The 13,272-nt window shown below is 32.3% G+C and overlaps 1 protein-coding gene across 4 annotated transcripts; it reads left to right on the top strand.

Annotated features, from left to right (window-relative positions):
• The first annotated feature begins 1,240 nt into the window (after nucleotides 1-1,240).
• On the top strand, nucleotides 1,241-7,500 carry LOC123889284 (U-box domain-containing protein 33-like). 4 transcript variants are annotated; one of them, XM_045938556.1, is made up of 9 exons: nucleotides 1,241-2,066; nucleotides 2,600-2,721; nucleotides 2,798-2,919; nucleotides 3,307-3,411; nucleotides 3,808-4,246; nucleotides 4,704-4,841; nucleotides 5,061-5,588; nucleotides 5,777-6,541; nucleotides 7,025-7,500. In XM_045938556.1, exons 1-9 carry the CDS (start codon nucleotides 1,847-1,849, stop codon nucleotides 7,205-7,207), a joined length of 2,622 nt encoding a protein of 873 aa, XP_045794512.1. In that variant the 5' UTR covers nucleotides 1,241-1,846; the 3' UTR covers nucleotides 7,208-7,500. The 4 variants fall into 4 exon arrangements, with proteins under 4 accessions (XP_045794512.1, XP_045794511.1, XP_045794510.1 ...); XM_045938555.1 differs by having other exon boundaries at nucleotides 4,701-4,841; nucleotides 7,025-7,495; XM_045938554.1 differs by having other exon boundaries at nucleotides 1,253-2,066; nucleotides 2,792-2,919; nucleotides 7,025-7,497.
• Nucleotides 7,501-13,272: the final 5,772 nt, after the last annotated feature.

Raw genomic sequence — 13,272 nt, 5'->3', positions numbered from 1 at the left:
AACTTATTGGCAGTTCATACAAAAAAATTGTTGCTTTTAAGTTTTAAGCAATATTGATTAAAATGTAGTGATTGAGCGTCAATTAAAAACAAATTTTAACTACCTAGTCCCGAAATTATGGTTGACATACACATACCTTATTGTATTGAAAACATCTTAATTAATGATATGCTATAAATACATTTTTCTAAAAAAAAAACTACCTCCGGATTGATCGAATACTAGACTACCATATATATGCTGAAAATTTGAGATTTTGGACAAAAAAATTAGAATTCGTGTTACTTTCGGCGTGTTTGGTTGGACTAGAATGAAGAGAGAAGATTATTTTAAATTTGAGATGCTTTGTTCAATTATTTAGAGCAAAAAGAGGGGAATGAAATCTCAATCAAGCCGATTTTATTTTTTTATTGTTGTTAAGCCTCTAATTCTTAGAGAGATGAGCCCTTAATAATCTATAATTTGACCGTAAAGTAAATAAAACTGACCAAAATTTATTTTTCTCAAAAATCAAACTCGATTTTTTTGAACTATTCGTTTTAGATGTATTATGTATATATATTGGGTTTTCTTTTCTTTTTTTTTGACGGAATTTATATATGTTCGTTTTGTTTTTTTGAAGGAATATATGTTAGTTATGTTTTTATATTCATGATTTGGACCGGGAGCAGAAAACATCTCTTTTAAATCATCAAATAAGATGAAAATGTTTAAATTCAAACATAATATTTAAATTATAACATAAAATATTAAATTTATCTTTTTTTCTAAGTTATTCTATAAAAGATCGGACGATTTATATCTTCACGAATGTGTGCATGCGTGTTCAATGCAAGAAAACCGGTTCTCTAAGAAAATGTGTTTCTTTTTTTACAAAATAGGAAATGTATTTTTTTTTTACAAATAAGAAGTGTATTTTTTTTACTCAACGTAGTATTAATTACTAATTATAATTTTGTTAGCTTTAATTATAATAATATTTAAATTTAAAATATACTATACAGTAGTCGAGGTTCGAACTCGATCATAAAAAAATTTAGGAAAATATTATGTAAACACATTTATTTAACAAAAATACAATAAATATATTTTTTTAATTTTTTTAATATTTTTTACAAACCTCATTTTACGTGAGTAAAAAAAATTGTGTTAATTTTGTGTGGTTGAATAAGTCACCTCAAAAATTTAACACATACTAGTACTATGGACTCTAGAGTACATTACAAAATTTCTCTCTCTTTTACCGCAACACAAGATCTTTATTAATATCGGTTACTTCTTTTTATACGCTAGACTGATTTTAAGGTTAAGACAAGTTTGTTCTTTCATAGGAAGCAAAACATGTACTAATTTTAAGGAGAGACCCTTACATATCCCAAAACACCATCAAAGGTTCTTCTCCTTTTCATTGTTTTCCCATATCACTCTCTCAACTATTCTGTGTTTACCACTGTTAAGTGAGTGAGGCTTAAAGATAAAGTTAAGTTTTTTCTTTTGCTTTTTTTGCTATTAAGGGAAATTATTCTTTATGATCCCATTTGATTTTTGCAATTGATAGATACACAAAATTTCAATTTTTGGTCGGTTTTCTGTGTTTTATAGAAAAATTGTTGGTGGGTTTGTGAGATTTTGTTGATTAAGTTTCTGGGTTGATAGTAAAAAAGGAAATTTTGATGATTGAGTTTCTGGGTTATAGTAAAGGGTGTGTTTTTGTTGCATATTGATAATTACAATCATTGCAATTGAGTGAGAAAGTTGAGTTTTTTGTTTTTTAGGAAAAAGGAGAGAGAAAGTTGAATTCTTTTTGTTTTTGTTTGTATGATTGAATAATTGTGAATCACTTAGTATGGCAATACAAAGAAACGGTTCTGTGAGTTCGGTTCGCGAAGTCGGGGGAGAAATTGAAGAGGAACCCAATACAGGTGTGGTTAATGAGGCAATCTATGTTGCTGTGTCAAAGGATGTAAAAGAGAGTAAATTGAATTTGATATGGGCAATACAGAATTCTGGAGGAAAGAAGATCTGTATCCTTTATGTTCATGTACCTGCAACAATGATCCCTTTGAGTAAGTTTGTTTGTAGCATATCTGTGTATAGAATACTATGCTTTTGTCTATGTTTTTGCAGCATGTGTTTGTGTATACTATGTTTCTCTAAATTTTACACCATTTGAATTGTCTAAATTTGGACTCTGTTAAGAAGTCCCACATCGGTTGCGAGATGGCCTGAATATATGTTTATAAACTAGAGGCAATCCTCACCTTACAAGCCGGTTTTGTAAGGTTGAGTTAGGCCCAATCTAAGAGACTCAATTTCTGGTATATATATCTTTGAAGATCAATATTTTTTGAAATTATCAAGTGATTTTAAAGTAAATCCAAGTAAGGGCCATGAAATATTCACATGTCATTTAAATTTTAATATTTAAAGGTTGAATTTGTCAAATTTATCATGTGATGTATTGCTTCAGTTTATCCGTGTAGTAGACTGTGTTAATTTAAAGAACCAAATTAAACTGTATATAATATATGATAACTAATGAAATTTGAATTTACTTTTTTTATAGTGGTTTATAATTTTATTTTTTATATGTTTATAGTGGGTGCTAAATTTCCTGCAAGTTCATTGAAAGATCAGGAAGTCCAAGCTTTCCGGGAAATTGAAAGGCAAAACATGCATAAGACTCTGGATGAATATCTTCGTATCTGTCAGCGGATGGGGGTAACTGTTACTGTGATGCTATATGCTTTTAAATTTTGATTAGTGTTAATATATCACTAATAAGTTTCAGATACAGGTGCGAGCAGAAAAACTGCATATTGAAATGGATAACATTGAAAAAGGAATTATAGAACTTATCTCCCAGTATGGTATCCGGAAGCTTATTATGGGAGCAGCATCTGATAAGAATTATTCTAGGTAAAAAGCCAGATAATAAAACCCTCCGGAAACTAAGTTGTTATTATTTCATTTTTTCGCTAAATTTATGATGATAACGTGAAAGTATTGAAAATGGTATATTTAAGCATTTTCTGTTTTCAATAACTAGTTCAATGACTTTCATAGCTATGAAGTTACATCACTCCCCTTCATTTTTGTTGCCTCTCATGGTATTTGGTTGCACGAAACAATCATATTCCTTTCTCAATCCAGGCTCACTTGTAACTTTACTGAAAGTATGCTTTATTGCATACGCTGTGATGATAAACGATTTGTGTATTATTAAGAATTGAGAATTCCAATCTTTATATTTGTTTTTAGTGAAGTCAACATTATGTTTTTCAACGAGCTTGCATGACATAACAGGAGAATGATGGACCTCAGATCTAGGAAAGCCATCTATGTATGCGAACAAGCTCCAGCTTCTTGCCATATACAGTTTATCTGCAAAGGCCACCTTATACACACAAGGTACGAGGCCTCCTAATATATCAATATCAATGTCTGTTTGGATTGACTTATTTGACTCATCTACTAACATAAGCATTTGTGAGACTATTTGGGAGAACTTGTGGAAAAAGCTTATGTCATATATGATGTTTTCAGCTGATTGCCACAAGCTCTCCAATATAGCTTATGAAAACAATTTGACTTTATTTTATCTTTTGTTATAGAAATAACTTATACATAAACACTTACATTATAAGCGCTTAATTAAATTGTTTATCCAAACAGAGTGAAGTAACAACTTTTATGATATTAATTTACATAAGTTGTCTTTTTTACAGTTGTCCGTCATTGATTTTTTTTTCGTTTTTATTCCTTTTTTCGTTCTGGAATACTGATGTAAATATCATATCAATGCAGGGATCGTAGTTTAGATGAACGAAACGTAGAGATTGCATCTCCTTTGACACCACAAGTGCCAAACTCTGTGAGATCTTTGAGATCTCAATCTATTACATTGGGGCAGAATCACAGGACAGATTCAAGTAGTTCTATTCAAGAGTTATTTCGCAGAGCGAGGTCTGCCAATGATGTACAGAGAGCAAGCATATCTTCTCCAAATGACACTGAAGGGTTTTCAACTCCTTCTAACAGGCGAGGTACAGAAGTAAGTTCTGATGACTCCGATACGATTTCAAGGACGAGTCCTTCAGGTTTGTCGACATTCTCTGATAGTGCAGTTGAACCAGCAGTGACCCCAAATTTGGTCGCCGAGAGCAGTATGAATGCATTAGACTTGACTTTTAGTCGGCTGGATATAAAGGAGGATCTCCATCGTATATCGCCTCCAAGTGTCCTGGTACAAATATATTCTTTTTATTCTTTCGGTATTGTTTGTGCCTACTGTCTGCTATGAAGCGTATGCTATTTTTATGTAATGACTTTTAGCAAGTGTTGGAATTTCTAAACTACTAGAGAGAGAGCACTAATCTAATATCTAACTAAGGGAAAGGGAAGCTTCTAGATAGAGCTTTGTGCTGAGCTGTTAAAAACTGTTATACACTCAGTTTTGGCAGTTACAAGTTAGTTAGAGCTGAGCTGTTAAAAACTGTTATAGCTACAGTTTTGACAGTTGTAGGTTAGTTATAATCTGTTATAATTAATTACAACTAACTGAATGTTAGTTGAGACTATTTGCATATCTATCCTTTATCAGCAAGTGATGTGACATTTTAAATTTCTAGATTTGGATTGATATAATATTAATAGCTGAACTTTATGCTGATGCTGTGAATGATGTAATTGAACACTAGCAGGATGGTGGAGTAAACGATACGCTCTATGACCAACTTGAACAGGCTATGTCTGAGGCTAATAATGCTACTCGACATGCATATCAAGAAACTTTCAGACGCGGGAAAGCTGAAAAAGATGCCATTGAAGCTATACGCCGGGTAATTATTCTGTTTTTATACTTAAAAGATAAGCGCTCCCTTTTAACTTAAGATCTTTTTAGAAATACTTTTTGGCCTAACTACTTTTAAGGAGAAGTAAAAAATAAGTCTTGTCAAACGGAATCTAAGATGATTTAAAGAATTAAGCATCATTGTGTCGATATCGCAACTTGATACACCCTCTAATCCTTTTCAATGTTTAAACCACCCAATCAACAGGCTAAAGTTTCCGAAAGCTTATATACAGAGGAGTTGAATCAGAGGAAAATGGTGGAGGAAGAACTAGAAAAGGAAAAAGAAGAAGTTGAGAGTGTGATGAGGCAGAGAGACAAAGTTAATGAAGAACTCCAACTTGCCCTGGATCTGAAGTCATCACTAGAGAGTCAACTTGCATCGTCTGAAGTTATGATACAGGAGTTGGAACAGAAGATTATATCGGCTGTGGAACTGTTACAAAGCTACAAGAATGAACGAGATGAGTTGCAGATGCAACGCGATAATGCATTGAGAGAGGCTGAAGATCTGAGGAAAAAACAAGGCGAGGGCTCGAGCTCCTACGTTGCTCAATTGTTCTCAGAATTCTCTTTTTCAGAAATTGAAGAAGCAACAAGTAACTTCAATCCATCCCTAAAGATCGGAGAAGGTGGATATGGAAATATATTTAAAGGTCTCCTCCGTCACACCGAAGTTGCTATAAAAGTGTTGCACGCCAACAGCATGCAAGGACCATTGGAGTTTCAGCAGGAGGTGAGGATGGCTTGACTGTTTTTGTGATCGTTTTAAAAATTACGTTATTTTGATCAACAATACTAATTTTGGTCTGTAGCATTTTCTTTTTGTCTTAACCTTCCAGTTCTCAAGGGAAGAATAGTGATGATCCATTTTAGTAGGAAAAAGGATAATGATTTTGACACCATTTTATGGTTTTGTATCAGGTGGATGTATTGAGTAAGCTAAGGCATCCCAATCTGATCACTCTTATAGGAGCCTGTCCAGAATCTTGGTCTCTTGTCTATGAGTATTTACCAAATGGAAGTCTTGAAGACCGTCTTGCCTGCAAGGATAACACACCTCCATTATCATGGCAAACGCGGATTCGTATTGCTGCAGAACTCTGCTCCGCTCTTATCTTTCTTCATTCGAGTAAACCTCACAGCATAGTACATGGTGACTTGAAACCCTCCAATATCATCCTAGATGCAAACCTTGTCAGTAAGCTTAGCGACTTTGGAATCTGTCGCATATTATCAAATTACGAGAATTCTAGTAATAATAACACACTGTTTTGGAAAACCGATCCAAAAGGGACTTTTGTCTATATGGATCCGGAATTCCTTGCTTCCGGTGAACTCACTCCAAAGTCAGACGTTTATTCATTTGGAATCATATTGTTGAGATTGTTGACCGGGAGACCAGCTTTGGGAATAACTAAGGAAGTGAAATATGCCGTAGATACCGGAAAGTTGACATCTTTATTGGATCCTTTGGCTGGAGACTGGCCATTTGTGCAGGCTGAGCAGTTGGCTCACTTGGCTTTGCGGTGTTGTGAGATGAATAGGAAGAGTCGTCCGGACCTTCATTCAGATGTCTGGAGGATATTGGATGCAATGAGGGCTTCTTCTGGAGGCACAAACTCCTTTGGTCTAAGTTCTGAAGGGCCTCACCAACCTCCTTCATATTTTATCTGTCCAATCTTCCAGGTAACTACACTAACCGGCTCTCATTTCCTTTGTTTGCCAATTTCAGCTCATCTTATTGGATGAACAGCTTAATTAAGTGCTTATAGTATAGGTGTTTATCATTTAAGTGCTTATGTATAAACTATTTCTATAACAATAATAAAGTCAAATTGTTTTCATATAAGGTATAAGTTGTTATCATAAGCTTTCCCGGAGAACTTGTTAAAAAACCTGAAAACAGTTTATGTACAAGTCATACGGTTTACAGTCTCATGAGTGCTTAGATAAGCTCAGATAAGTGAATTCATACATATCCTATAGCTTATTTGGTTTCAGAAATTTATATAGAAGATAGAAATAAAAAAATGTTTTTTTCAAACCAAACAGGACTATGTCCTCATGATGTTTTAGGATGTCGACCGCAATCAAAATCTGTGATCCCGCGAATGAATTCATCCTATATTGTGCTTTTTTAAAAAACTTCATATTCGAATACTTATGCAGGAAGTCATGCGAGATCCACATGTAGCTGCAGATGGTTTTACTTACGAAGCGGAGGCTATCCGAGGATGGCTCGACAGTGGTCATGACACTTCACCGATGACAAATAGTACGCTTTCACATCAGAATCTTGTCCCCAACCGCGGTCTTCGCTCCGCGATCCAGGATTGGCTTCAAAGCCACTGATCAAGCTTATTACTTTTCCTGTTGCCCATTTTCGTTAAACTGTATATCTAGCTGTTTATAGCATATGTCTAGGAAAGAAATATGGCATTATATATTTTTCTTTTTACACTTTTGTTTCTTTCTTTTTTTGTTTCTTATATAGTGCTATAAGTGGAGACACATTTTATACCTATATATATATATATATATTGTTTTGTATAGGTGTTTACGTGGTTATCTAATTATCTTCAATCATTGTATACATAACATACATATATCATAATATCAATTCAGTTTTTTGTGTGATTATCTTTCTTTTTTTGGTAATATAATTTAATTGTGAATTCCATAACATTATTATTTATGCAAATTTCGTTGAAATAAACAATGTACAAATATCTACCTTGCAAGGTTTTTTTTTTTTTTTTTTATTGCACCATTGCAATGGACATGTAGATGCATTTAACCTTTTCAATCTTTTCAATGATATGTTCAATATGTTAAGAGTTTGTTTAAATAGTTGGAAAGTTGAAAGCTGGTTAAGATTAATTAGCTTATATATAAAGTATATCTTAAGCTCGTTGTAATCAACTTCAATTTCAAATAATTAATTTTTCTTTTAATTTTTTTTCTTCTTAAACTCGTTTTATCAACTTTCTAATTTTTATTATAAACTATTTCTATAAATGCTTATTATCTTACATTTTTCCTAGTAAGGAAAAGGAAAGAACAAAGCAAATACATGTCAATAAATCCTACCTCAATCGATAGAAATACTAAAATTATTAGGTGAGAGTGAGACGTTATAATTAAAGTTTGAAGTCCAATCTCTCCATTTTATGTGTGTGATTTTTCAATAACTTGTCATTTTGTTTATCTACACCGAAACAAAAACATGTTATTTTGTGTCTATTTATTACGGTATTATTTTTTGATTTATAAATATTGTCAATGTGGATTGAACATAAAACCTTATGCATATTATCCAAATTCTTCGCCCAGATCAACTCTAGTGGCCTTTTTGTCTATTTATTATTAAAAAAGAATTAGAAACTTTTTCATATTTCATGGATTGAGATTGGCTACAGTTGAAAAGCACGGAGTTTTCACGCGGTTTTTGATCTCAGCTGTTGATTGTTGATCAAACGGTTTAAATTGATAAAGTAATAAAATCAGTGAAAACAATCACAGCCATACATGTCAGATCGAACGGTCATAAATAATTACCGCGTGAAAATTGCGTCAATATTGACAGCAGGAAATCCACACGCTCATTAATGGGATGATGTCTATCTCTTTTGAGATTTTTGAGTCATTGAGTGACTCAAGGAGTGATTGAGCCAAAATAAGGGGGGTCCTACTTATGTGAATCTGCACACGTGTGATCCCTACCACAAATCAGTGATGGTACGTGTGTCATGTGTGGTGTGGATATGCTTTACTGTAACCTTTGCGCATATGAGGGTCCTACTTTTAAGTCTTTGTGTCTTCTGCTTAAGGAAATGTAAGAAAACTTCTCAAATACATGATATATATAGGTTTCCTAATATCATTTCTTCATTGTGTAAAAGAAAAAAAATATCATTTCTTCATCAGAAATTACCGGTTCGTCTCTTGAAATTGTGGATATGTGCGAATAAAATTAAGCTATAAGATAGTTTATATGATTATATCTAATAAGTTGGTTAATAGTTGATAAATTTACTTATTATGTTTGATAAAATTAATTTTTGAAATGGTTGATAAATATAAAAGGATATAAAAAGACATATACGTCTACTTTATTTTATTTTTGGTAATTATTTTTTTGTAGATTATATTTATAAATATTTTTAATAAATATTTTGATTAATTTCAAAATATTTTTCATCTTTACATAATAAAAATATAACTATGATGTATGAATTCATTTAAGATTTTTATTTTTGTTTAACTATAATTTTAATGAAAAATTATATTTTTCTTAATTGATAAATATGATCTATAATTAAATTCAATCATCACATAAAAAAAATAATACAGTCAATCCGTAAAAAAACAAAACTTTAGGTTTAGGTTTTATTTCTACTAAAATAAATAAAAGTCATAAACAGATTTTCTATCCACACCTCCCCATTTCCGTATTTTTTTATTAAATTCTCTATATTTTTGCTATGCATACCCCTGTTTTACTTTACTCACCCCGTTTCCTTTATTTACTAAAAAATTAAAAATCTCTATTTTCTTTTTCTGTTATTTTCTTCTATTTCCCTTCTTTTTTCTTTTCTTAAGGTTATTTTCTTCTATTTCCCTTCTTAATTAATTATAAAATCAATTTATTTTTTTTAAAAAAATCCTATTTTAACAAGTAAATCCATTTCAACTAAAAACTCCTTATTTTTAGCTAAAGATTCTATTTTGATTCGATTTTATAATTTTCTATTTTCTCAACTAAATCTTCCACAAAACAATCTCATACTCTATATTTTCTCACATAATCTCTCGACAAATTCCAACAAAATCTATATTTTTTCACTCTCATATCTCCGCAAACAAATTCCAACAAAAATCTATATTTTTCTCTATCTTCTCAAACAAATTCCAACAAAATCATCCCTTTTATTCTCATCAACTAAAATAAATTCCTAATAATTAATCGCATCCTAACTCAATTATTTTCTTCATAATCATATCTCTTCTTATTACCTCTATTTCTTCCTTTCCTAATTAAATTTGATTGGGCTCATTCTAGTAAATATTCATGAACTAACCCCACCACTTACACTAATACCCCTCTCACCTTTTCTTTTTAAATTTGATTGGGCCCTTCGGATTTTATTTTTAAATTTATGCGAAACAACTTATATAAATAAATTTATATATATTATTATAAGTTTTTCAAGATAGTTTATGAAAAAAACAACTAATAAAAATACAATTTTTATTACTATAACTTTATTTATTTGTATAAACTACTTTCATAATTTTATAAATAAGTCAAATTCAAAACCTTTGTCATTGAAGTTGTTGATGAAAAATATAATAAAGGCAATAATCCAAGTTGTTTAGTTTTTTTTTTGTTGACAAATCCAAGTTGTTTGTTTTTTTTGTTTGACGGAATCCGAGTTATTTAGTTAAATCCAATAAATTGGTACGTGTGTGAGACTTAAAAATGTTAGCAATGTACTCCCCGTCTCAAATTATAAAGAAGAAATTTCATTTTTTTCCCCCAAATTATAAGGTAAAATTGTTTTTACATCTTTCACGTAACTTATTCAAAGAAAAGTCCACGAAAACATATTTTAAATTATATGTTTTATTTTTTTTTTAATAAATACTCTCTCCGGATACAAATATAAGCAAACATGTATGTAGTCTGTATTATAGTCCAAATACATCAATTATTCAATAAACCTAAAAAATACACTTTTACTTATATTTGTGTCTGTAAGAGTAATTATTATTTTTTTATTTTATAATTTGAGATGAAGGGAGTATTATAAAAAAAAAATATGTTAGCAATGCAGCAATTTATTCAAGTCGTGAATCGTACTGCAGTCTTATCTGTACGGATCATACGGAAACCAAGACTGGCTTAGCCTGTGGCCGGTAACTTATGTAGTCGGCAAAAATTGTTGCTCCACGCGCATCACATTGTTAAGTGTGTTTACATATCACAGCTACTCGAAGTTTAGTCCTATTGGAAGCAAAATTTATTTTGATATCCTGCAAAATGAAGTTTAGTCCTTACTTATTATATTTTGGGTTCTATTGAAACATGAAGTTCTTTTTTATTGGTATATGGATTAACCTTAAGTGGTAGTTAGTTAGGTAAGGCATTTTTTTTTTATTGCTTCTGTTTCGATGTTCATATCTCCGAAATATCTCCGAAAGATTGTTTGCTTTGGGGTTAACTCGTTATGGTTTTGTCATTTGTAGAAAAGACACCTTGGTAGTTTGAAAGGTGTGAGCGTTTTATATAAACACTCCTTAGCCTCGATTACCAAGCGATGCAGGACTATTTTGGTGTATTCAGATTCCAGAACAATGGCCCCACAGTCGACGCTAAGGGGCTCAAGTCAGTATGAGTGTGAAGCAAGGTTTTCAAAGAGTAAGGTAATGTATCTGACTCTAGTGTATGAGTGAAGTATATATACTCCATCTGTCCCAAAATATAAGGGAAGATTTGTCAAACAAAGTTGATGTATTTAGTCCAAAATTTTAACCAAATACATCAACTTTCTTTGATCAATTTTCTCTTATATTTTGGGACGGAGGGAGTAGTTCCCAGCGTTGGGCCAATGCCATTAATGAGCATGTTTAATGCCATCAATGGCTGCTGGAAAATAGCTAGAGACCATGATGAGCTAATGCTCGTCATTCTGATGGTCGGCCGTTACAATATGTTCAGATATTGTGATCGTTGACCTGAGTTTGGTCTTCGTGGGTTGCCCCGTAATTGGGTCATGCTCAACTGTCCAATAAGAGGATCTCCTTGGTGATTGGGCTTTAGGCCTAGTCCAGAACAGGAGCCCCCAAGTCGTCATACTCGAGCATGAGTATGATGACTTGAAGTTTTGTCACGGCTGGAAATGTCGAACAACGAATGTTCTTGGCAGCGTGTCGGAGTCTCTATTATGTCATGGATGGATGCATGCATGCGGGGTTTTTTGGTGAAAGTCCTCGTTTACGTTCGAGGAATTCGTCAACGATATTTTCTACGTAGTGTAGAATTGATGACGACGGTAGCTTCGAGTGTTTGTTGTGATATGTAGATTTTTCCGAGGGCTGAAATTTATGTGACAAAAAGATTTGCCGGCGACGTGATTTTCAAGCATTTATTGCGAATTTCCAAATTTTCCCGAGGATTTCGGTTCATGTTTTCGTCGCGGATTTCTCGAGGCAATCGTTCTTGGATACAACAAAATTTGCTCAGGAACCTGTTTATCTCTCATCTCACCTAGAGTGACAATGGAAGACAATGAAAGATTGGAAGCTCACATCACCAAAGAAGAAATACATATTGGCGAGGTATGTGCAAGTTTTTTTGATACAGCTGATGCAACAAGTTGGGGGTGGTGTCTATGTGATCGTCAAGATAGATTTATGTTGGCGGGGTGTCAAATGTCATGCATGCTAGACTCAATACAATTGAAGGAGAAGTTATGCCCATAAAGGAAGCTATAAGTGAGTTGATACAAAAAGGCTACTCTTATATGATCATCGAAAGTGACTCACAAATTGTTATTGATGCTATTTCATCTAGACGACAAAGATTCTTTGAATTTAGCACTCTAATTTCTTGTATTAAGTCTTTGTTATTATTAGTTTCCAACTTCGAGGTGAAGTTTATTAAATGTGAAGTGAATATGGTCGCTCATACTTTAGCAAAAGTGACATATTCTAGGACTAGTTGCAGTATTTTCGAGTCGATTCCTCATTGTATTAACAACTATTTGATTAATGATATGAAATGAGTTTACTTCTTGTATTATATTATTCGATTGGAGTCGATTCCTCATTGTATTTACAACTATTTGATTAACAACTATTTGATTAATTTCTTGTATTAAGTCTTTGTTATTATTAGTTTTCAACTTCGAGGTGAAGTTTGTTAAATGTGAAGTGAATATGGTCGCTCATACTTTAGCAAGGGTGACATATTATAGGACTAGTCGCAGTATTTTCGAGTCGATTTATCATTGTATTAACAACTATATATTTGATTAATGATATGAATTGAGATTACTTCTTAAAAAAAAAAAGAATCACAAGAAAAAATTAAGGTCTAATTCTCATGAGACCAATAGCATCACACGAAAGGGTAATGGATAGAACACGAGGACAAAACTCCCAAACCATTAAACCTTGATCCATACTTGAGCCATACTTGACGTGTCGATCATCACAAAAATTGTCTTACGTAGATGAAATAATTTAATCGCAACATAGATATTTTATAGTGTTTTGACTTTTCATATATATATATATATGAGACACAAATTTGGACAATTATTTTTTTTATAAAACAAATTTGGATAATTTTTGTAAACATGCATCCATCATTATTATATCATGGGCAACATGGCGTACGAAAATTGACTTTA

This window comes from Trifolium pratense, linkage group LG6, assembly GCF_020283565.1.
Source record: "Trifolium pratense cultivar HEN17-A07 linkage group LG6, ARS_RC_1.1, whole genome shotgun sequence".
In the NCBI taxonomy this organism is placed as follows: Eukaryota; Viridiplantae; Streptophyta; class Magnoliopsida; order Fabales; family Fabaceae; genus Trifolium; species Trifolium pratense.
This window is presented reverse-complemented; position numbering and strand designations above follow the sequence as displayed.